Source organism: Giraffa tippelskirchi, chromosome 2 (assembly GCF_054371585.1).
Source record: "Giraffa tippelskirchi isolate mGirTip1 chromosome 2, T2T-mGirTip1v1.2.pri, whole genome shotgun sequence".
Classification (NCBI taxonomy): domain Eukaryota; kingdom Metazoa; phylum Chordata; class Mammalia; order Artiodactyla; family Giraffidae; genus Giraffa; species Giraffa tippelskirchi.
The window spans coordinates 11,826,991-11,853,308 of record NC_137276.1 but is presented as its reverse complement, the minus strand read 5'-3'; the positions used below and the strand labels follow the sequence as shown (position 1 = coordinate 11,853,308).

The 26,318-nt window shown below is 41.2% G+C and overlaps 1 protein-coding gene across 4 annotated transcripts in view; it reads right to left on the bottom strand.

The window, feature by feature from the left end:
- Positions 1-26,235, bottom strand: part of MCMBP (minichromosome maintenance complex binding protein) — a 38,037-nt gene extending 11,802 nt beyond the window's left edge. The window contains exons 1-9 of one of the 4 annotated variants that reach the window (XM_081535996.1): positions 25,899-26,235; positions 9,994-10,079; positions 9,245-9,385; positions 9,074-9,115; positions 6,816-6,917; positions 6,222-6,369; positions 3,244-3,395; positions 1,428-1,528; positions 190-368 (exon numbers count right to left, since the gene is read on the bottom strand). In XM_081535996.1, the coding sequence (XP_081392122.1) occupies positions 190-368; positions 1,428-1,528; positions 3,244-3,395; positions 6,222-6,369; positions 6,816-6,917; positions 9,074-9,115; positions 9,245-9,385; positions 9,994-10,079; positions 25,899-25,956 (1,009 nt within the window). In that variant the 5' untranslated portion in view covers positions 25,957-26,235. The remainder of the gene's footprint in view (positions 1-189; positions 369-1,427; positions 1,529-3,243; positions 3,396-6,221; positions 6,370-6,815; positions 6,918-9,073; positions 9,116-9,244; positions 9,386-9,993; positions 10,080-25,898) is intronic. The other 3 variants (XM_081536007.1, XM_081536003.1, XM_081536014.1) reach the window with 3 other exon arrangements.
- Between the last annotated feature and the right edge of the window lie 83 nt (positions 26,236-26,318).

The window sequence follows — 26,318 nt, the reverse complement described above, 5'->3', positions numbered from 1 at the left end:
GGGGTATACCTTTCGGCGGGGGTGGGGTGCCCATTTTAATGAAGAGAATTAACACAAAGGAAAATGGGCAAAGCGATGGTGACCGCTGGAGGAACTTATCCTGACGACTGAGCATCTGACCAACAGCTCCACAAAATGTAGCTCCCACACGCCGGGTGAGTCTCTGGGCCACGAGGCATCAGCACTTACACTTACAGGTCTTGCTCTCCTCCTTGTTAAGGCAAGCAGGCAGTAAGGGGTTGATGTGCTGCAGCTTCTGGGCTAAGACCACATGGATTCTTGGCACTAAGGAGGCAGGAGGACTGTGCACCCTCTGTTCCTCAGCCACGTCCGTGCATTCCATTGGGTCCAGCAGCGAACAGGCGTCCCTGCCGAGAAATGACAGAGCTTCAGTTCACAGAGGCGGCAGCTGTACACACGAAAACTAACACCCATCTCTGAAAATGAAATGAGAACTCGAGCCGAGGACAGCTCCACCTGCACTTCTCCTGAGAGAACAGAAAATGCTCCTCCTCATCGTCAGCTGTTACCTGACAGATTTCAGACTACCTACATACGTCATATTATGATAAAGGTATATGTATGTACAAGTGTGTACCAAGTGTAACAAAGTGATCAGAAAGAATTTCACCAGTAAGAGGACACTGTACCTCCAGATGTGATGCACTGAGAAAAATACATCACTTTGTAGTTTTCTGCCCAAAATGCATAGCCGGAATCTAATCACAAGGAAACATCAGATAAACCCAAACGGACAGACGTCCTACAAAGTAACTGGTCTGTACTCTTCAAAGTGTCGTGAGTCTGCTCTGCCACGTGAGGACACAGCAAGAAGACAGCCACCTACAAGCCAGGAAACGGGCCCTCACCAAATGCTGGCGTCTCGATCTTGGTGCCTCTGTACTATGAGAAATGGATTTTCTCATCGTGTCAAGAAAAGTGTCAGTACGTTGAAGGACAGGAAAAAAAAGAAAAGTATCAAGTCCTTGAAGGACAACTAAGAGCTGGAGACCGCTCGAGGTTAATGCAACGAGTGATCCTATGGATTCTGGACCAAGAAAAAGACTGTCAGAAAGAACAGCACTGAAACACTTAACGAAATTTAGTATGGACTGTGCTTAGGGTGCTATGTATTCACGACAAACTTCCAAACTTTGCAGCTATACTCTGATTATATATGAGAGGGTCTTTGTTCTCAGGAAATACGGATGCAGCAAGTATTTAGGATATTACATACACAAAAGTGTTTCCAAAAACTACATATGTATAAAAATGTATGTATCTAAAAATAAGCACAAATGAATGACAAAACAAATGGACCCTAAGTGTTAACCATCTGTAAATCTGAATGAAGGGAAAAGGGAGTTCTTTATATAACCATCCTCCAACTTTTCTCAAAGTTTGAAATTATCTCAAAATAGACTCACCTTTCATCATTATTCAGTATACTTAGCACAGGATCCACAGAGAGTATGCCATATAACTCAAGAACATCGTTTACTTTAAAACAATCCCAGTCTTCATATACCTAACAAGAGGCCACACAAAATCAGTTAGGACTCAATGACATCAAAAAAGCATAAGATATTAGCCTTAAAGTAATAATAATCAGAAAATGAACCTTACAGCATCTCCTTTATTTGATAAATGGAGACCAAGGGAGGTAATGCTCTTACCTGAAGCCATTTTGCTAGTTAGCAAATAAGTTAACAACTAAAACACAGGACTCCTGACCAACGTCTGTTTTCCCACTACTTCAGAGAAAAGCTTTTCCCAAAGGATGAACTAAAACTAGAAACATGAATAATCTCAAAATATATCAACTACATCGAGAGAAGGGGAAAACTGAGTATTAACTTTGGACTTATTCACAAACTATGCAGTATTAGGAGGACTGAGACAGACATCAAATGGCCATGAGGCTTCTCACAATAAAGAGCCAAACCTTCAAAGCCATCTATCAACATGGACATTAGAAACTGTCATAGCCTCTTACTGGTGAGACCTAAGAGAAGCACAGAAGGAAAAATGTGCTAATTCTGGTTCCTGTGCTACATAGCTGAGGTTCCATTTAACTTAAAACCATAACAACTAAGAAAGGAAATTCTCACTGATCGTTTCTGAAACTTGTATCACTTGTTCACTGCTCACGATTAAAAAACCAGGATCAGCAAGATAGGGAACAAACTGTTAACAGATTTTCTTCTACCTTATTCTAAATCTAGTTGATAAGAAAAGAATGGTGAAAATAAAGCAGAAATTAGTAAGTTAGAAATCATACAGGAGGAATATAGACATTAATTTAAATGCTGTTTCACCTCTATTTGAAATATTCATTTTTTAAAAAGAAGACAGTGCTGTGGTAGATAAAATAATGCCCCCTCCCGGCCATACACGTATCCACATCTCACTGGAATCCTTGAATATGCTACCTTACGTGTAAAAGGGACTTATATAAATTAAAGGACCTTAAGATGGGGAGATTACTCTGGACTGCATGAGTGGGCTCGATCTAATTACTCATGTCCTTAAAATTAGAGAATCCTTCCTACCTATGGCCAGAGGGAGATGAGACTATAAAAAAAATGGTCAAAGGGCTGGCTGTATTACCGCTGCCCTGGAAGATGGAGGAAGGAGTCACAAGCCTCTAGAAGCTGGAAAAGGCTAGAAGAGAGATTGCCCCTGAGTCTCCAGAGAGGAACCAGTCTTGCAGCCACTTTTATTTTATCCCCAGTGAGATTCACATTGGACTTCTGGCCTAAAGCCTCTTAAGCTGATAAATTTTGTTATTTTCAGTTCAGTCGCTCAGTCGTGTCCGACTCTTTGCGGCCCCATGAATCGCAGCATGCCAGGCCTCCCTGTCCATCACCAACTCCCGGAATCCACCCAAACCCATGTCCATCGAGTCGGTGATGCCATCCAACCATCTCATCCTCTGTCGTCCCCTTCTCCTCCTGCCCCCAATCCTTCCCAGGATCAGGGTCTTTTCCAATGAGTCAACTCTTCGCATGAGGTGGTCAAAGTATTGGAGTTTCAGCTTCAACATCAGTCCTTCCAATGAACACCCAGGACTGATCTCCTTTAGGATGGATTGGTTGTTATTTTAAGCCCCATAAATTTGTGGCGATTTGTTACAGCAGCAAGAGAAAACTCGCTAACACAAATGCTAAGACTTTCCTGTTTTAATTTCTGAGACACTTAGCACATCTTTGTCAGCATCAGACCCGTCAAAGACTTTCTTACCTTCACGAGGCATGCAGGACCCTTCTCTCCTGGCAATGGAAAATTCAGATCAAAAGGAGAAGAGAGGTTTAGGGAGCTCAGCTGTTGTCCAGAAGAAGCTTCAGTTTCTAAACGTTTTGGCTCGCCACACCACTGAAGACCACCAACATTCCCTAAATTCAAAGGGATAGCATTGCACATCGTCATTTCGAAGGCTTCCTGGAGATAAAGAACATTCCTAAACAGCCTTTTGCGTTTGACTGAAATGTTTCTGAGCTTGCCAACTTCAAGTTGTTCCCGTTTTAAAGAAGTAACCCACACTAGAAGCCCTTTTGACCTATAAAGGGAACAAAGATTACAAAGATCTGGAAGTGTGATCGCTTTCCCTTGCAATAAAACAGCAACAGATTCCCCCCTATGCCGTCAAATCTCCTAGAAGTAACTTAAAAAGTTAATATTTAATAGGGTTATTTAACGTCTTTGACCCAACGAGTAAATTGGTCTACAGACAACAAAAACATTTTGGTAGAATATATTTCTTTCTTACTAAGCAGAATAAAATCACATAGCAATAAACTTATTTACCAAACAACTATTAACTTCCACTATGTACCAGGAATCAGACTAATTGTTGGGGCTACAAAGATCATTTAAAGATAGCCTGTATCCCTAAAGTAGTTACAATTTAGGACTGGTAACTAGTTAGAATTAAAATATAGCTTGCCATACCACACTATACTGCTCAGCAATAAAAAGAATAAGCTATTGATATAAGCAACAACTTGGACAGACCTCAAAGAAATTATGCTGAATGACAAAAGCTACTCTATAAAGTCTATATACTGTATGATTCCTTTTATATAACATTCATAAATGACAAAATTATAGGGATGAAGAACAAATTAGTAGTTGTCAGAGGGGAGGCAGAGAGGCAGGAGAGGTAGATATGATTATGATTATAAAAGGGCAACATAAGAGATCCAGGTAATGAATTGTTCTGTATCCTGCCTGTGGTAGTGGTCACATGAATCTACATATGTGATGAAACTGCACAAACTAATGCACAAAAATAAGTGCATGTAAAAATGTGAATTCTGAAGATCTATGGACCATATCAATATCCATTTCCTAGTTATGATATTCTACTATAATTATGCAAGATGTTATATTTATATAAGATGTTGACCTACTTGAAACTGCATCAAGGATATACGGGGATCTCTCTGTATTATTTTTTCTGTAAGTGCATGTGAATCTATGAAGAAGTGAAGTGAAGTCGCTCAGTCGTGTCTGACTCTTTGCGACCCCACGGACTGACTGTAGCCTACCAGGCTCCTCTGTCCATGGGATTTTCCAGGCAAGAATACTGGAGTAGGTTGCCATTTCCTTCTCCAGGAGATCTTCCCAACCCAGGGACTGAACCTGGGTTTCCCTCATTGTAGGCAGACGCTTTACTGTCTAAGCCACCAGGGAAGTATGTGAATCTATACTTATCTCCAAAACAGTTTAATATATACACACATATACATATATATATGTATATATATACACACACAGTCTGATAGATTGCCTAGAAACCAACAAACAAGGTTAAATGTTAGTTGCTCAGTTGTGTCCGACTCTTTGTGACCCCATGAACTGTAGCCCTCAAGGCTCCTCTGTCCGTGGAATTCTCCTGGCAGTAATACTGGAGTGGGTTGCCATTCCCTTCTCCAGGAGATCTTCCCAACCCAGGGACTGAACCCAGGTCTCCTGTAGCAGGCGGATTCTTTACCGTTTGAAACACAAGGGAAGACACAAACAAGGTACAGCTTCACATAACTAATGCACTCAAACGTATTCAAAAGCCCTGAAGTATGACAAACAAAAGGGGCAAGAGATAGAAAGAAGCATCCATAGCTTAAATGTTAAGAAAGAATTACCATATGTCCTGGATTCTAATATGTATTTAGATTATCATTATGATGCACCATTAATTTTAATAAACATTTGGGAGTGAGTAGAGAAAAAGAAAGAATACTATTACATTTGTATATATTTGGTATAAAACATTCCAATTTTAAAAATACTAAAATATGCCTTAGCTTAAATACATACAGTAATATGAACTTACAACGTAGAATAATATATGGTTAAATGAAAAAACTCAGTAGTAAATCTTTGTTTACCACTGATTCTTATATTTGCTCTCTCAACCCACTTTTCAGATTAAATTAACTAATTTGTTTTACCTCCTCTGCCTTTAAGAAGTGACAGGACATTAAGAAGTGACAGGACATAAAAGGAGAAATAAAGACAACCTTATCTACCTGCCATATGAAGGAATTCACTGCTTATAAAAACTGTGATTGGCAAATCAATAGATATATACCAATTCTGAAACTCTCTTAGAAAATTTCAACTTTTGGTTTCCTTGAATAATCAGAATTACTTGCGTTTTAATTGTATTTTAATACATAAACTACTACAAACCTACTTTAAATAGAACAAATAGAACTGTGACTATTCTAAGGGTTATTTGCTTTAAAGTTTAGGAATAAGTAATCCAGAGTACCAAAACTTCACGTTTTTCCTTCAATGTGCTCAGTCTAAGTTAGAGCATCATTATTCCAAAAAGAAAATAAGAAAGGATGTTTTCAGATACAAATAAGTCATTTTTAGAGTAGAGTACTATGCTTTCATATTACTTAAAGGCTGAGATAAAAAATAAATATGAAGAAACACAAAAGCCCTCTTCTAGCTTCCCGACTTGAGACCTGAACACCTGACAGCAGAGGAGCCACTTCCAAGTGATGCCGAACCGCTCATTAAAAGCACAGACCAGCCAGAGAGGAACTGTTAAAGCTCTCAGAACTGTCTATAATTCTGGTAAACCTGAAAGCAAAGCTGTCAAATCACTGCCAGCTCCTGAATCTACAGCTACATTATAGAACTATCAGTTCTGAATATGAATCCCCTGCAGGGGAGCAGAAGTCTCCAGAAAGCGGGATGGCACACACCACCTGCTTGTCTGGCACCCATATGCTGGTCTTTCTGTTTATTGGGCTGCAGATCCATATCTTCGTCATCTTCATAGCTCCTCTTGTGACGGCTGGGAGTGTAAGAAGTTGAAGGGCTGACTCGAGCTTGGTTGGCATTAACATAGGCGTTAAATGAAGGGTTAAAGAAAGATTTCCATGAACTGGGGAATATCCTAAAATTATGCTACCTCTATGACTAATAAACGACTACTTCTACTTTGGTAGCTTGGTTAAAATAAAAATTTTTTTTTAAAAGAAGGCTGATGTATACAAAAAATAAGCTACTAGGATATATTGCATAGCACCACAAATATAAGCAATATTTTATAGTAAATATGAAGTAAAATCTACCAAAATTTTTGAATCATTATGTTGTACCTGAAATTAATACACTATTGTAAACAAACTACACCTCATTAAAAAAAAAAAAAGAATAAAAAAGTTATTTTTTCCAGCTAACTTCATTGAGGTAAAAAGACTAAGTTTAAAAAAAAAAAAGTGAATTGTGGTCTCTTCAATTAAGGAAATTATCAGGAAGCATGCAACACATAAGAAGGTTCAGATAAAGGATATTTCTTTTACCCACGTAGATTCTCCGGGCACTGGAACACAGTAGAATGTCTGTCTCTCCAAAGTAGTAGTTCGTGGAGAGTTTAAATCAACTTCTTGCTGAGGCTGTGATGTTCACAAAATTTTCTTTTAATAATTTTATTAAAAAACTTAAAAAAAGTAGCAACCGTGTTTTCAGGTTGTTTATAAAATCACAGTAAATACTTCATATTGAATAGTTAATTAACAAGCAACTACTAAATCCAAACTATCATTTTTGAAAAAAAAAACTGACATAAAATCACTTCAAACGCAATCATCAATGCCGTGTGTACAGCCTGAGATGGTATGTATAAACAAGGTGGGTTCTGTTTCTTTCTTTCCTTCCAGGGCCAAAGTCCCCTTTTCCTGGTATGGTGCTCTTACTTACGAACCTTCAGCAACACAGCACAAACTCTTGCTCAGCTGTGTCTGACTCTGCGACCCCACGGACCGTAGCCCGCCAGGCTCCTCGGTCCATGGGATTCTCCAGGCAAGAATACTGGAGTGGGTTGCCATGCCCTCCTCCAGGGGATCTTCCCGACCTAAGGATCGAACGCAGGTCTCCTGCACTGCAGGCGGATTCTTTCCTGTCGGAGCCACCAGGGAAGCCCAATTAATATTGCACCTTCCTTCAAATCCAAAATACACAATACCCTAGGTTACAAAATTAAATCCTTAAAATAAACACATTATTTTGTTAAAATTTTTTCAAAGACAACACTCATGGTAATCCCACTGTCTCTCTCACAGGCATGCTATCAGCATTAGCCTACCAAATAGGAATTTAATGAAATACTTATGAGGTTGTTCTGAGATGAGATTTAAAAATCAGATATTATTCCTTAGAAAAGGCATATTCTCTGTTTCAAATATACTTAGAAAGTCTTAAGTAAAGACAGGTAGAGGACCCAAGATGTAATATTAAAAAGAAATTATTTCAACACACTCATATTACTTTTACAGTACAAAAAAAATCCCTTATAAGTAAACAAAATCTATATTCTATCTTGTAAAAGAAAAACAAAGAAAGAAAAGAAAGAAAGAATTCCAGAGACATCAATTGAGTCTGAGATGATATGTACAAGCAAAGTGGGCTTTGTTTGTTTGTTTCTTTCTTTCCAGGGCCAAAGTCCCCTTTTCCTGGTATGGTGTTCTTACTTATGACTCTTCAGAAACACAGCACAAACTCTTTGCCTTTAGGAGTATCACAGATGGACACCCTCATCTATTTTATTTTCCTATTTCCAGATGCTGAGATTACTGAGTTAGAGAGACACTGCATTATCGTGTACTAGAGGAAAAATCGTGTATTAATTTATCAGCCTAATATAACTTAGGGCTCCATAAACAGGAATGCAGGAAACATTTATAAAGTTGATTCATTAGGCTCAGCACAACAATGTATTAATGTCATGGAAACACCCTTAAAAGAAAAAAGACACTGGGAGACCTGGAGGTCATCAAAAGATTAAACGAATTCATCTTTCACAAGTCCATTACTCTAAATAAGTGTAGGAAGTTATATTTCTTTCTCTACAGAAACCTTCCTAATTAGGGCCATTCTTCCATACAGATCAGCCTGCTGAGCTAGAATATTTATTCCAGGATTTTGTCTTCTTTCTTCTTCCCTTTCCCATTATTGATAGGTAGGAAAGTTTCTATTACTTCCTTTTATCAAAGAAGACTTAAGTTTACTTTTTTCTTCCCAGGAAAAGATGGCAGGATTTAATCAAATTTAATTAAGCACATGTAGGGGCTTCCCCGGCAGTTCAGGGGTTAGGACTCCTTGCTGCCAATGTAGGAGATATGGCTTTGATCCCTGGTCAGGGAAATAAGATACCACATGCTGTGCAGCATGGCCAAAAAAAAAAAAGGTATAAAAAAATTAAGCATATGCAAAGCCCTAAAGTAATATTCTTTTATTTTTCTTCTACTTTTCATTTTAAAAGAACTTATTGTAAGTAACTTTTAAAAGCAAGTATATAGATATTAGGAAAAGAAAGGAATTAACTTTGTCATTTGCAATATTCCACCTTCTAGGACATTTTTAGAAGATCAAAAAAAAATCCTATCAGAGAAACTCAAGAAAAAGGCAAATAAACAAAACATTTCCCCTGACTTCTTAGAACTAACTTATATATAAGATAAGTAAATTTATGATCAACCAAAGGAAAATAATATTCCCTGCCCAGGAGAAAATGCTCATTAAAAAGTTTTTTATATATTTTAAGTATACATACCCCACACTCTGCTACATCTCTGTATTTTCCAAAATGAAGAACCTATGATCAAAACAAAAAATAACAGTATTATATCAACATATCAGAATCAAAACTGCCATAGACAACACAAGGACAAAGCTAATCCTACTAATTGTAAACACTAAGTTTCAAGAAAAAAGCAATACATACACGTGCTTTTGTGTTTCGGTTAACAGTTTCATAAACTCCCATGTAAAATTCAGGGTCAAACATATCCTGAACCATGCAACGAAACTTCACAAAACTGTTAGGTTTCAAATAATGAAGAGGAACTTCATTCAGTGATGGTACCTTAAAGGAAAACAATCAAGTCAAAATAGTCTGTGCGTAAAATGTTAAGCACATACACATACATATCCAGACAAACTGCCATTCCCCACCTACCCACCCACCATCCCACATACAAAATCAAGCCCTATCAGGGAGCCAAATGATTTCAACGAACAACACAACTGCTGAACAAAAGTCCTTTCCGCATTCTTGCAAGTTCAGTTCGTATGATGACATTTGATTATAATGTCAAAGGATGCTTTTCCTTCAGAACACTTTCCACTTAGCAGAAAGGCATTTGCTTTGTTTGTTAAGCTCTTCTCTTACAACTCCTACAAGTAATTCTTTAAAATGAAGGTAATAAAAGATCATCGAAGCTCTCACAACTACCTTTTTTTTTCATGGTCAGTTACTGCCACCTAGAGGTGCCAGTATAGAAGCATTTATTTGCTTGAATTTAAGTTGCAAGAGACCAAAATCTTTCAATACATGTGCACTTAAAGCAGAGGGTGGTACATGTTAATTTATATATTTTTAAGCTATATGTGTATCACTACTGTGAGAAATTGGAAGTCTGCCCAACCCTCGCCTGCCCACCCACCCCCAGCAAACAGCAATAATAAGCTTACCCATTTAGGAGCATTATTCTCCTTCAGCTTTTCCTTAAAATATTCTATTACTTTCTTCTCCCAGTCAGGATTAACTCCATTTTGAGCTGAAAGAAAAATATACTTTTCAAAGCTGAAAGTACAATCTATAATAAAAGACTGCTGACACATTATTTTAGGGTGCCTTATTGGAAGCACTGCACAAGACAGCAGAAGCTGCCGGGTTGGGGTGGGGGGCTGGCTACTACAATCGGGGTGAAGCCGAGCCCCTGCAGGCTCTCAGGTGCTAACAATCTCCTGAGAGCTCCTCCAAAGTGAGACATGAGGCCCCCAGACAAAGCAGCACAGGAACCATCACCTGAAAAGCACTCTGCTCCTTGAAAACATTTTTATACAGATTTAAAAAATTTTTACAATTACCCTGAAATGAAAAGGAGAGCATGTTCTTTTTTTTTTTAAACTATTTGGGAATAATTTCCAACTTCCAAAAAGTCACAACAAAAATTACAAAGAACACCTGTACCCTCACCCCCATTTACTTTATTATTTGCTTGCTCTCTCGCCCTCTCCCACATTTTTCTCACCTGAGCTTACATTACACACACATCATTTATTTTTACCTTTAAATAGTACTTGGGCTTCCCTGGTGGCTCAGCTGGTAAAGAACCCGCCTGCAATGCATGAGACCTGGGTTCAATCCCTGAGTTGGGAAGATCCCCTAGAGAGGCGGGAGCCTGCCTACTCCAGTATTCTGGCCTGGAGAATTCCATGGAATTCAGTCCATGGAGCAGCACAGAGTCGAACACGAAAGAGCGACTTTCACTTAAATAGTACAGTGTGTTTCCTAGGAATAAGGAGATTATCTTACATAACCACGGTACTTGCGATCAATCTCAGGAAATTCAAAATCGATACCATACTTTTTATCGAGTCTACCACCCATATTCCAACTTGTCTCCCGACCCAACACCATTGTTTATTGTACTTTTTCCACTTCAGTACAGATCCAGTTTAGGATCACATGCTGCTTTCAGCTATTTTTTCTTTTAATCTTTTTTAAATTCTGGAACAGTTCCTCAATCTTTATCTTTTATGACACTGATAATGAAAATACAAACCCATTATAAAAAAACAGAATGTTCCTCACTGGGTCTGTCTGATGTTTCCTTATGCGTAGAGTGCAGTTACACGTTACCAGTCAGAGTGCTACATAAGCACGCGGTGTCTTTGTAGGTTGTACGTGCTTCATTTAGACAGGAGATGTTCATCTTTTCATGCATGACGTTAATTTTCACCACCCAGTTAAAGTGACAGCCAAGTTCTCCATAGTAGTCACTTTCCCCCCTCTCCTCTAGTAAGCACTCTACAGGACATACCTCAGGACCAAACAAGTAATTTTCATGAAACTTGCCCTGCTCCCAAGATTCAGCAAGCCTCTTGCAATGATGATTGCAAAATAAGAGAAACTTGTTTTTAATGTCATATTAAAGATTAGAAACCAGATTTTGAAAAATTATGGGATTGGCCAAATCCCATAATTTCCGAATTATCAAAAAAGTGAATCATCAAAGAAAAAAAATTCCAGGAATATATATATGCATGTTTTCATGAATTAGAACTACCTAACCCGAGCTGGTCAATACTTCCAACAATGCATGGATACCATCTACATCACACAAGTGCTATGGAAATGTGGTGTAAAGGAATTTTGTCTTTGTTATACAGCTGATTCTGTTAGAAACACTCATAAGATCCTGCTAACACCTGCTGTAGCAGAGATTCCTAATGCTTTCACTTAACTGAGCAAAGTTCAGTTCAGTTCAGTTCAGTCGCTCAGTTGTGTCCGACTCTTTGTGACTCCATGAATTGCAGCACGCCAGGCCTCTCCGTCCATCACCAACTCCCGGAGTCCACCCAAACCCATGTCCATCGAGTCAGTGATGCCATCCAACCATCTCATCCTCTGTTGTCCCCTTCTCCTCCTGCCCCCAATCCTACCCAACATTAGGGTCTTTTCCAATGAGTCAACTCTTCGCATGAGGTGGCCGAAGTATTGGAGTTTCAGCTTCAACATCAGTCCTTCCAATGAACAACCAGGATTGATCTCCTTTAGGATGGATTGATTGGATCTCCTTGCAGTCCAAGGGACTCTCAAGAGTCTTCTCCAACACCACAGTTCAAAAGCATCAATTCTTCGGCGCTCAACTTTCTTCACCGTCCAACTCTCACATCCATACATGACCACTCGAAAAACCATAGCCTTGACTAGACGGACCTTTGTTGGCAAAGTAATGTCTCTGCTTTTAAATATGCTATCTAGGTTGGCCATAACCCTCCTTCCAAGGAGTAAGCGTCTTTTAATTTCATGGCTGCAGTCACCATCAGCATTGATTTAGGAGCCCAAAAAAATAAAGTCTGACATTGTTTCCCCATCTATTTCCCACGAAGTGATGGGACCAGATGCCATGATCTTAGTTTCCTGAACGTTGAGCTTTAAGCCAACTTTTTCACTCTCCTCTTTCACTTTCATCAAGAGGCTCTTTAGTTCTTCTTCACTTTCTGCCATAAGGGTGGTGTCATCTGCATATCTGAGGTTATTGATATTTCTCCCGGCAATCTTGACTCCAGCTTGTGTTTCTTCCAGCCCAGCGTTTCTCATGATGTCCTCTGCATATAAGTTAAATAAGCAGGGTGACAATATACAGCCTTGACGTACTCCTTTTCCTATCTGGAACCAGTCTGTTGTTCCATGTCCAGTTCTAACTGTTGCAAAGGACAGTTATTAAAAAGCACTCGTGGAGGTGAGAGTGGCTTCAGTGATTCCGACTGCAATGAGGGTTAAATCCTTGGGTGTGTATGTTAGTCGCTTGTCATGTCCATCTCTTTGCAACCCCATGGACTGTAGGCCGCCAGGCTCCTCTATCCATGGGATTTCCCAGGGAAGAATACTGGAGTGGGTTGCTATTTCCTTCTCCAGGGCATCTTCTCAATCCGGGTCTCCTGCATTGCAGATGGATTCTTTATCAACTGAGCTACAGCAAAGCCCCCAAGGGTTCAATCTCCTACTAGTAAACTGGTCCTCAAAGTGTAGCTTCCCAGACCAGCAGCACTAGCACCACCTGAGCAGTTGTTAGCAAGGCAATTCTTTAGCCCATCCCAGAACTACTGAATGAGAAACTCTGGACGTGAGGCCTAGCAACTCATGCTTTAAAATACCCTCTAGGTGATTCTGATGCACACTGAAATTTGAGAAGCACTGCTCTACTGAAGGCATGCCAATAAATGATCACTGAATGGGGTGTGTGTGGGGGGACTAGACTGGGTATTTCTGCTTCTAGTCAAAATAGATGTTTAAAGAAAAGACCTACAAACAGACATGACCGCCAACACTACCATTCTGACTGCATCTGTGTAAGAAGGTTGAATACACCGCATCACAGGTGATGAAGCTACATCAGAGTGACTAGGAAGCGGCAAGTTACCTTGAAGTAACTTACATGTTATGAAATGTTAAACAAAACATCCGGTATTGCTGGACAATTTAAGGACTGCAACAGAGAATTCCAAAATTCTCAGGAGTACAATAACTACCCATTATGTATTAAGCCTACTGTATGCCCAGCACTCTGCCAGGTGCTATCAGGATCCTTAGAATTGAAGGAACTTAGAGCTAAGACAGGGCTTCCCAGGTGGCTCTGTGGTAAAGAATCCTCCTGCCAATGCAGGAGACGTGGGTTTGATCCCTGGGATGGGAAGATCTCTTGGAGGTGCACGCAAGCACATGAGAGCTAAGATAAGCTATGGGCATAATAACAGGCAAAAGCAAAGTGGAGAAAATAATGAAGGTCAAAATATCTCAGAGGGGGCTTCTGAAAGAGGTGGTGTTTGAGCCAGGCCTGGGAAAGGGGCAGAACGGAACCATGTTGAGGTATGAGGGGTGGGCATATTGCAGACACAGGGCATTCTGGGGGAAGGAACAGTAACAGTAAGCCAAGGACAAGGATAGATATACCAGCAATTCAAATACACGAGCACAAAGTGGCTGGAAAAGAACAAAGCTAATGAACAAAAGGAAGATGAGACCAAACACACTGCAGAGTTTTCAGTGGCAGGCTACAGATCTGCTCTGTGTTCATAAACAATTCACCTTTACAATCCCAGGCTCTATCAAGGGCCTGGGACACAGCTACTGGAGTCAGAGAAATAAACATTAAACAGACAAAACAGAGAGAAACATAGGCTGTTTCGCAAGACTAGCACCCATTTCCCCTTCTTCTAGTGACAGTGCCTCTTCTGAGGAGGAACCACAGCACCCTCACTCTCAGCGCTGGGGCGGACCTGACTGAGGCCTCACGGTAGTTCGGATGATCAGGTTAGGGGTGCCTCAGTCAAGCACAACCCCAGGTATAAGGCTTAGTAGCTGGGTCCAACAAACCCCACAGCTGCCTGTGGCCACAGTGACCAAGGTCTGTCTGAAAACGAAGCCATGCCAAGGGAAAGTGAAGTAGACAGGCTGATTTCTACAGAGACAGTTTGAAGTATTTGGCTGTAGTCGAGCCAGACATTAGCCCACTCAGGAACTGTTACTGGAAACGACAGGGTCATCTTTCTTGGTTTAAGCAGAATCGAGTTGGGCCACAGGCAACCAAGAATCCTGCTGAGCACATACCTATCACTATCATATTTCTCATGAATTCCTGGCCATCTGAACGTGGGCACCCCTGCATTCTCTTGCCCTAGTTTAAGTGGTCAGAGGAACTGAGGAACAAAAGACAGACACACTTTTACCCTCTCACCAACAGCCTATGAGAGGTCCAATGTTCTGCCTCAATACTTGGTCTTGTCAATCTTTTTAATATGTATCATATATCAAATTAATGTTTTTGTTTCTAGTGTGACATAGACATCAAGGCTCTTTTTTTTCCAGAAAGCTTTCTATTTGTTCCAGCATCATTTAAACTACTTTCTACTGGTAAATTGCTTTGGCAAACAGAGTAACAATTAACTGTCACACAATTACCAAAGAGAAAACATGCAAAAAAATAACCACTCACTCAACATATGCCACAAAACCATGGTCAAAGATGAAGAGCTTAACTCATACACTGTTAATCTTTCCTCCTATAGAATTAGCAAACTTGCATGATTCCAAGTCCATCACTGATGAGAAATAGATGCCGTAATTGGGGAAAGTCTTTTCGTTGGCCCTCAGCAGCAACAGATGAGATTTTTTAAATAAGTAAGTAAATTGCTGTGATACTACTGTCAAACTCAACTCCTGTTTTTATGTTACCGTATTCTGTTAAACTGGTAAGAGGTTTCTATCCTTATGCCAATACCATATAGTCTTAATCAACATAGCCTGATAGCGAGTCTCAAAATTAGGCAGTCATGTTCTTCATCTTTGCTTTTGTCTTGATTACTCTAGATTCTCAACATTTCTAAGTAATTCTGAGGAACACCTGAAAACGACTGCTGAAACTTCTATCAGATTATATTTTGATGTTTAAATTTCAGTTTGATTATATACTGCATATACAGATTGGGAGGAGAACTAAGATTCAAGAACTTGACCTGCTGTTGCTGACTTTGAAGACTGAAGGGGGCCCCAACACAAGAAATTAGCCAAACTCTATCAGCAGTAAAAAACGGCGAGGAAACAGTCTCCTCTAGAAGCTGCAGAGAGGAAGGCAGACCTATGGACAACTTGATTTTACCCCAGTGAGACCCACATCAGACTTCTGGCCTCCAGAACCATAAGACAATAAATCTGTATAACAAACACTGGAGAGAGTGTGGAGAAAAGGGAGCCCTCTTACACTGTTGGTGGGAATGTTAAGTTGGTGTAGCCACTATGGAAAACGGTATGGAAGTTTTTAAAAAAAACTAAAAATTAGAGTTGCCACATGAACCAGGAATCCCACTCCTGGGCTATACTGGGACAAAACTATAGTTCAAAAAGATATAGTATCCTGTGACAAATCATAATGGAAAAGAATACTAAAAAGAATATATATATTATATATATAACTGAATCACTTTCCTACACAGCAGAAATTAACACAACATTGTAAACCAACCACATTACAATAAAAAACAAATTTATTTTGTTTTAAGCAATTAAATTTGTGGTAATTTATTACAGCAGAAAGAGGAAATTAATAGTGTATTTTTTAAAGAATTGGTCTATTTCATCCACCTTGTTGAATTTATATCTGTAGAGCTGTATTATTCTTTTCCTGTCTGTATTATTCTTTCACACGTTCTCTAATGGTATCTGCTCTTTCAAAATAGTACAGCAACTTTGGAACACAGTTTGGCAGTTTCATACAAGGGCTTCCCAGGTGGCACTAGTGATAAAGAACCTGCCTGCCAATGCAGGAGACATAGAGACGCGGGTTCAATCCCTGAGCCAGGAAGATCCCCTGGAAGAGGACATGGGAAAAAAAAAAAAGGATTCCCTTATTGTTCCCATTTCACAGATGATAAAATTGAGGTAAAGAAAGGTTAATTGACATGTTCACACTCAAGGTTAGGAAGTAGGAGGGGTCAAGCAGTGATCTACTACAGAAGTGGTAGGAGTGGTCTAGCCTAAGCGCTAGCAATAGGAGATACCTTTCCTGCAGAGAATTTAAAAATAGTAAAACCAACTAAAATCCATTCCACTTCTAACCATCACTATGAATTAACCATTCTAAACAATATCAGTGATAAAATATTTTTCCTTTGAATATCTTTTGGTGGTATAAATCCTAAACAATTGTGACTACTGCTGAGTTTTAATACAGACTTCCCTGGTGGCTCAGACGGTAAAGAATCTGTCCACGATGCAGGAGACCCGAATTCGATCCCTGGGTCGGGAAGATCCCATGGAGAAGGGAATGGCTGCCCGCTCCAGTATTCTTGCCTGGAGAAGTCCATGGACAGAGGAGCCTGGAGGGCCTACAGTCCATAGGGCTGCAATTAGTACATTTTTACTAATTACCCTTTAATAAATATCGCATTCTACATAGAAGTTTATTTGAAGAACCTGTTACATTTTGTTGCTGTTGTTCAGTCACTAAGTTGTGTCTGACTCTTTGTAATCCCACAGAACCTGTTACATTCTGTTGCTGTTGTTCAGTCACTAAGTTGTGTCTGACTCTGTGTGATCCCACGGACGGCTCCTCTGTCCTTTACAATCTCCCAGAGTTTGCTCAAAATTCATGTACTGAGTTAGTGAGGCTATCTAACCATCTCATCCTCTGTTACGTACTTAGCTCCCAACACAGACTCAGCCACATGCATTTGTCTGGACAGTACATTTCTAAGTGGTACGTGCTTGGATGCTCAGTCATGGTCGACTCTTTGCAACCCCAGGGACTATAGCCTGCCAGGGTCCTCTGCCCATAGAAATTTTCCAGACAAGAATACTAGAGTGGGTAGCCATTTCCTTCTCCAGGGGATCTTCCCAACTGAGGGATTAAACCTGCATCTCCTGCATTGGCAGACAGATTCTTTACCACTGAGCCACCTGGGAAGCCCTCTAAGTGGTACAGAACAGTCCAAACTTGGTTACAGAAGTTAGCACCCCCCAAGCCCTGTGGTACTCTAGAGTCCTACAGGTATATGAAAGACTTTCAACAAACAATAACCCAGTGATTGTAAAGATGAAGGAGAACTTGAATTACTTCAATTCTATCTTCCATGGGACAACTTGAACAACTTTTTGTGTTTAACATTTTAAACAGTGAAATAGTATGAAGTGAGAGGTGCAGTAGGTGCAAATTTTGCTCATAAGTGAAAATTTTACTGAATTTGAAATGTACTCTTCTTAAGGGCTTGCCTCCCTGGTAGCTCAGCTGGTAAAGAATCCACCTGCAATGCGGGAGAACCCGGTTGATTCCTGGGTTGCAAAGATAGGGATAGGCTACTCACTCCAGTATTTATGAGCTTCCCTGGTGGCTCAGATGGTAAAGAATCCGCCTGCAATTCAGGAGACCTGGGTTCGATCCCTAGGTTGGGAAGATCCCCTGGAGGAGGGCATGGCAACCCACTCCAGTATTCTTGCCTCGACAATCCCCATGGACAGAGGAGCATGGTGGGCTACAGTCCATGGGGTCACAAAGAGTCAGACATTACTGAGCAACTAAGCACAGCACATTCTTCTTAAACAGCTATTTGTTTTACAGTGAAGAATGAATCAAGAAAATGTTAGTAACATCAGTGGAAAGATTTCTAATTTGTGTCTTTTGCAGATGTTTCAGTTTTACAAAAATTCATTTATAATTGAACTGTTTATATAAAGTATTATTATACTGAATTATAACTAAAAGACCAAAATTCAAACTATTTAGTAGGTATGAACACTATTGAGTAACAGTTGAGCTTTTTTGTCTATAGAAACTTAAGTTATTCTTAATACAAAAAATTAATTAATTATACAATTAGTACAAGATTATTCAAATCTAAAGTGTGATACCTGTACCAACATGGAACAACATCATCATAACAATTCATCAACCACAAAAAAATTCTAAAATGAGCAGGGGTGAGGAAGAAGTTGAGAAAAGCAATGTCTAGATTGAATTTGCGGAGAAGGCAATGGCACCCCACTCCAGTACTCTTGCCTGGAAAATCCCATGGACGGAGGAGCCTAGTAGGCTGTAGTCCATGGGGTCGCGAGGAGTCAGACACGACTATGCGACTTCACTTTCACTTTTCACTTTCATGCATTGGAGAAGGAAATGGCAACCCACTCCAGTATTCTTGCCTGGAGAATCCCAGGGACGGCGGAGCCTGGTGGGCTGCCGTCTATGGGGTCGCACAGAGTCGGACACGACTGAAGCGACTTAGCAGCAGCAGATTGAATTTGAAATATGTAATTACCTTAAACACTGCACATAACTTCATTATTACTGAAAATAACTCTGTAGTATAAAGAAAGGAGGTATTAAAAAATGATTAGAGCTAAATGCCCTGGGTATGGCCCTATAACTAAGAAGCAGTTCGGCTTTAGAATCTGAAATCTTGACTATTCTGTATTACCCAAAGAACTAAATGCACTACAGATTCAATGCAATCCCCACCATAATGCCAAGTGCCTTTTTTGCAGCAATGACAGACAGATTCTAAATTCATATGGAAATACAAGGGATTCTGAAGAGTAAAAACAATCTTTAAAAAAAGAACAACAACAAAGTTGAAGGACTCATGCTTCATCATTTTAAAACTTGCTACAAAGGTACAGTAATCAAGACAACACAGTACTGGCAGAAGGGAAAACATACAGATCAATGGAATGGAATTGAGAGTTCAGAAATAAAGCTATACATCTAGGGTCAACACACACACACACACACACACACACACACACACACACATCTAGGGTCAACACACACACACACACACACACACACACACACACACCTTTAAAAAAAAAAAAAAGCTGCCAAACCTAATCAGTGACGAAAGAATAGTCTTTTTCAACAAAAAATGCTGGGGAGCTTCCAGGATGGTGAAGGCAACCACATGCTGAAAAGGTAGCAGGCCCAAGTTCCATGGAGACAGAAGCTTTCCACAGGGGACCCTACCAGACCTTGCCCTACGTTCCTCTGCATCTGCGTACGTTATGAGATCCTTCAAAATAAACCGGTAAATGTTAAACACACACACACAAGGCGCGGTGATAACTAGGTGTCCACATGCAACAGAATGAACTTGAATCCCTACCTCACACCATCCACAAAAATTAATTCAAAATGGATCCAAGACCTAAATGTAAGGAGCTGAAACTACAAAATTCTAAGAAAGAATTCAGATATATATCTTTGTGACCTTGCATCAGACAATGGTTTCTTAAATATGGTACCAAAAGCAACTAAAGGAAAAATAAATTGGACATCATCAAAATTAACAATCTGCATCAGAAGATGTTATCAAGAAAGCAAAAACGCAATTTATAGAACAGGATAAAATATTTCTAAAACATATATCTGATAAGGGTCTAATATACAGAATATATAAAGAACCCTTATAATGCAACAATACAAGACAAAACCCCAATTTAAAAATCTGCAAAGGGGAATTCCCTGGAGGTGCAATGGTTAGGATTCTGGGCTTTCACTGCCAAGGGCATGGGTTCAATCTCTGGTCAGGGACTAAGATTTGGGAAGCAGCTGCATGGTGTGGTCAAAAAATAAAAATCTGCAAAGAATTTGAAAAGGCATTTCTCCAAATGAGATATACAAAAGGCTTATATGCATATGAACCAATACAATATACTATTACATTACAGTAACGCAAATTGAAATCATGAGATACCACTTCACCCCTATTAGGATGGCTATTATCAATAAAACGGGTCATAACAAATGTTGAAGTGGACTGGAGAAATTTGAAACCTCATACTTTGCTGGTGGAAATGTACAATGGTGCAGATACTTTGGGCAAAAGTTCTAACATGAAATTACTATATGGCCCAGCAATCATACACCGAGGCATATTCCCAAGAGAACTGAAAACATGTATTCACACAAAAACCGTGTGTATTTATAGCAGCACTATCTACAATAGCCAAGTGTCCACCTATGGAGAAATGGATAGGCAAAACATGGTATATTCATGCTGTGGGGTACTATTTGCAGTCATGGAAAGGAATGTTGTACTGACACATGCTACAACATGGATGAACCTTGATAACATTATGCTAAGTTAAAGAAACCAGACATGAGAGGCCATAAGTTACATGATTCCATTTATATGAAATGTCCAGAATAGGTAAACCATGGACAGAAGTCAATGAGTGGTTGCAAGAGGACGGAGGATGGGGCAATCGGGAGTGACTGCTAACATATACGGGACTTCTTTCTGCGGTAACGGTAATGATGTGCTGATGGCTGCATACTCATAATGAATAAACTAAAAACCGCTGAACTGTACATTTTAAAACGGTGAATTTTATATCTCAATGCAAAAATAAAAAAGAACTATAATCAGAAAGTTAAAAAAGTGGGACCCTCAGTGGGAGAAGAGCAGCACATGCTTACTCTTCTTTTTATACTGTAACACTTTTTTTTAAACCATATGCAAGTTATTATTCAATAATTTAAAAATTCATATACATACACATGTATATATCTATACATATGCGTGTGGATGTTTGTATACACACACATACATGCCTTTTCCCACAGCTCTCCAATCCATTCCTGAGAACTTCCCCCAGTGGTGAGGTGTGGGCCTCAATAGTTATGACCATCCATTACATAACACTGCCTTGGCAGTGGCTGACTGGCCCATGAGTGAACCATTGGCTCCATGCTGGGCCAATCAGATCCTCCAACCCTAAAATCTGGGATTAAGATAAAGATGCTGGAACTTCTCTGGTGGTTCATCCGCTAAGACTGCGCCCCCCAGGTACCCAGGTTCGAACCCTGGTTGGGGAACTAGATCCCACATGCCTCAGCTAAAGACCCACATGCCACAACTGAGATCGGGCATAGCGAAAAAAATATTTTTGGAAAAAATAAAGATGCTAGCTCAAGTGGGCTGGAACTGACAAGTGAAACTGGGAGCCCTGGACTAGAGAAAGGTAAACTTTGTGTGCAGAGATGAACATAGCCTAGGGGAGAAAACTGAGATGTGCTGCTTGGTTGGATTTCTGCTAGCTTTCCAATTTCACTCAGTAGTCTCTTGGGTTACCAAACCATCCTCTCTGCCTTTGGGTTCTATAGCTTTAAAACAAATTACTTTTTTTCAGTGGCGTAACAGGGGCCTGAATATTCATTGGAAGGACTGATGCTGAAGCTGAAACTCCAATACTCTGGCCACGTGATGCAAAGAACTGACTCATCTGAAAAGACCCTGATGCTGGGAAAGATTGAAGGCGGGAGAAGGGAATGACAGAGGATGAGATGGTTGGATGGCATCCCAACTCAATGGACATGAGTTTGAGTAAGCTCTGGAAGTTGGGTGATGGACAAGGAGGTCTGGCGTGCTGCAGTCCATTGGGTCGCAAAGAGTCGGACACGACTGAGAGACTGAACTGAACTGAACAAGGGCCAGGTGGTAGGAAGGTCCAAGGTGGGTACAGACAAAAAGGAGTGAACTGTTGGTTTAGAATCATGGTGACAATAAAAAGGCAGACAGACTTTTAGATGATTTTACTATTACTTTAAATTCTCTAAAATGCTAGTGATAGGATACTACTCCCTTCTCTCCTCCACACATCAAGGACCTTTTTCTTCATGAGCTAGTCTAATTCTAGTTCTGTTAGATATGACCAAAGTGCCTTGAATATAACTGAAACTAATGATCTTGACCCAACCAACAATCTGAACATAAAGAAATCTGAGTTGGTAAGCATTTCTACTTATTCTGAAATTAATGCAGTTATTAATTCAAGTGAAAAAAAATTCCTTTTTTAAAATTAAAAAAAAAGATTAAAAGAAAAAAGTATGCAAAAAATTTTTTTTTCTCATTTATGATGCCTGCTTCTGTTTAAGGGAAGCAAGTTGTTACAGGTCACTAATGAACAATCTCTGCGGGGACCAAGGCATCAGCATTATGCACATAACAGAGCTCAACATGTGCTTCCCCAGTGGCTCCGATGGTAAAGAATCCGCCTGCAATGCAGGAGACTGGGGTTTGATCCCTGGGTTGGGAAGATCCCCTGGAGAAGGAAACAGCAACCCACTCTAGTATTCTCGCCTGGAGAATCCCATGGACAGAGGAGCCTTGCAGGCTACAGTCCATGAAGTCGCAGAGTCGGACATGACTGAGTGATTAACACATACACAGAGCTCAATCAAGTATTTCTAAATCTTAAGTCTACGGACCTCAATGTTCTGTATATAAAATCTTTTAGAAACCCCAACAGAAATAGAAAAATTATTTTATGAAGGCTTGCTTATAGGGAAAAATTTACATACGAACAATTGTAATATGGCAGATACAAATTCAAAATACGCATGTAGATAGTGCCCCACAAAGGTGAATTATGATTCATATAGTTGTGATTGGCCACTAAGAGAATTTCAAAGTTTCTTATCTGAACCAAGAAACAAGAATTAGTATTTGCATGTGAAAGTAACTCATACCTGGTATGATCATATTCTCTGAACCAATATAATGTCCACCAGGACTGTCTTTAGTTAAGATTTGTGGTGACAGAAACCACCCCAGTTTACACCATTTCTGATTGATTAATTAGTCTTTTCACTGCCTCTGCTCAACAAATACTCATGGAGCACTCTTTTTTAAAAAATCTTATTTTATTTTTTGGCTGAGGAGCACGTGGGATCTTGGTCCCCTAACCAGGGATTGAACCTGTGCTCTATACATTGCAATTGCGGAGTCTTAACCACTGGACCATCAGAAAATCCCTCATGGGAGCATTTTTGATGTACAGGTATATTCTAGGCAAATAAAACAGATACACATCCTAAAATCCCCAGGGTTAAAACAAAGCCAAGGAACCCAGGAAACGAGTGATTTCAACAACACGCTTTACAAGTTAATTTTCGGGCTTCACAGGATCCTATAATTACATGTAGCAGAAGTTACCTAACTTAGGTTTCCAAAGAGTAAGATTTAGCCAGGAAAATAGAAGTGGGAGAGGAAGTGGTGACCAGGCAAAGGAAACAGCCTATGCAGAAAGCCTAGTGGCACGGTTCAAGATCAAAGAACTGAAAGAAGGTTCAGTGTGAGGGGGAATACAGTGATGAGGGCCGAGAGCTGGGCAATGTGCCTGCCCAGTTGTGTCTGACTCTTTGCCACCCTATGGACTGCAGACTGCCAGCATTCTCGGTCCATGGGATTTCGCTGGGAAGAATACTGGAATGAGGTTGCCATTTCCTTCTCCAAGGGATCTTCCTGGCCCAAGGATCGAACCTTCGTCTCCGGGGTCGCCTGCATCACAGGTGAGTTCTTTACCACTGAGACACCAGAGCTGGGCAGGGGTGGAGCCAAAAGGCCTCATAAACCACAAAAGATGAGCATTACTTTTCTCTCTGGGGGAAAAATGGATTTAAAACAATTTCCTATTAGACCAAAAAGAGTCTACAAGTTTAACACCTCACTTCTCACACGAACATACCTGTAATACTGTTATTATAAAGTTATTCAATCCCACACAGTCACAGTGATAGGAAAATATAGCAAAAATATACATTATACATCAAAGCAGCTTCTACAAAAACATCATGACTGTAAGACAGGATTAGTTTCTTCTCTGCAAGACATAACCTGTATGAGAATAAGACATTCTAGAGGAAAAACACGTCAACAAGGTCCAGGTCACCAACAATACACAAACTTCACAAAATACTGCAGAGCCAGCGTTTTATATCCAAATTACATCTTCTATGCTATAATGAGTTGTCTGCCTCTTAGGGTCCTACAGGCAGGAGACAAAATCTGACACAAATACATTCAAATATATACCAAATATAATTTATCCAGCCAGACTAGGACAGGGATAATTCTCATAAATTTTCAAAACATCAATTAAGCACCAAAATTTACTTACTTTTGAATGATTTTCCCTAAAAAGCATCTCTGTGTCTGCACCCTCTTAAACCTACTGTGCAATTTAATCTTCACTCCACATTTTGAGACCATTATTTCAGAAATCAATTATGGGTTCTAGTATTCATTATAAGCATCAATTACTAGGATTTAGTAGAGAGACATATGCCCCTTTTTGAAAAGGGCCCTGGATGGATATACAAGGATTTAAAAAAAAAACTTTTTAAACACTATATATGTAATTTGAAATTTCTCCTTTAATAGGTTGTCAGTGTTCACTAGCTACAATCTGGATGCCTACCCACGGCTTTCCCTAATTTGCTGCCTCTAGTTTCAGCCTGGGAAACCAGATAACTGAACAAGTTCAAATTACAAGGAAAATGAATAAAGAGTTGCTGAGTGAGCCTTTCCTGCAAGAAATACATTTTCTGCAATCCATTTTGGCTGCTGGGGACTATTTAGCTTCTTAATAAGCGTTCACACTAATATTCCACAAGGTCTTAAGTGAGGAAGGCCACTTTACAAGTTCAAGTTACCTCCTGACAAGTCAGGTGTTCTGATCTTACACACTGATTCCTGGTTGGGTTTGCCTCCACCACTCCTAAGTGCAAAAGACATGCGGGGTGGGGCCAAAATGCCTAGTGAACGGCAACCAGACCTCAATTTTCCTTAGTGTACCCTACCCGAAAAGTGGCATTAACCACGATTGCAAGTGAAATTTCCTGAGCTTGTCTGCCACGTGCTAAGCTCTTTCTATGCAGGAACGCATTTGAGTTCGTTCACCATTTCTTGCTAGCTCTGGCCCAAAAGGAGACGGGGAGACGAGACAGGTTTTAAAGGTGTCCTAACGGAAAAAAATCGAAGTTATCACACTAAATCTTATCTCGAAAAGGGAGAATGTGTGTAATACAGGAGTTACAGCCAACTTCTGCAGCGAGCGAGCAAGCGAGCACTCCCCCCACACACCGGAAGTTTTGAAATGTCCTGCGGGCTTCCCATAGGCAAAGAGCTTTTCCCTTCAGCCCATCTCTGCGGGTCCTCCCGAAAGCTTCGAGGATCCCTCACCTCAGAGTCCGGCCGCACGCGGGGCTCGGGGGCCGCCCGCGGGGCCACGAAGCGGGTAGCGAGGCCGTCAATCACGGCCGGCCGCCGGCTCCTGGCAGCGTAACCTTGGCCGCTCGGGAGTCGCGAATCGGGCAGGTGGGAGGCACCTGCGGCCCGGGCCAGCCGCGGCCCGGAGTCTCCGGGCGGGAGGGGGTTGCCGAGCGCCAGCCGGCGCAGGCCCGGCTGACCGTCTCGGCAGCTCGAGCCCTCGAGGCGGCTCCGCCTGGGGGCCGCGCGGCATGGTCCGGGCCCCGGGGGCTCGGTGAACTCGGCGGCCCGCCCGGCCCTCGCCCGACCCCGGCGCCGCCACTCACCGAAGAAGCCCTGAACGATGCCCAGCGGGTGGCTGAGCCAATCCTCCCCACAGGGCATCTCGCCGACGGGCCGGAGCCGGCGCGGCCCGGGCGTCCCGAGCGCCGCTGCTCCTCGTCGGGGGCTCGGCCGCTCCTCGCCCGCGCCCTCCCACGCAGGGGAAGCCTCGCGGCGCGGGCAGCCCGGCCTCCTCGCGCCTCAGGGAACAGCGGCGGTGGCGGCGGCTGTGAGGCGCTGCCGGCGACGGGCAGACGGCGCGTGCGGGCCCCCAGCCTCCACTTCGCACAATGGCGGGAAATAGGCGCCGCCGCCGCCGACCGCGCTGCCGGCGACCTGGGTGGAGCTCGTGCGGGGAGGGGCGGCGGGAGCGCGCGGCGCGGCCCCGCGGCGGGAGGCGGGGCGGCCTTGGGGGGCGGGGCTCG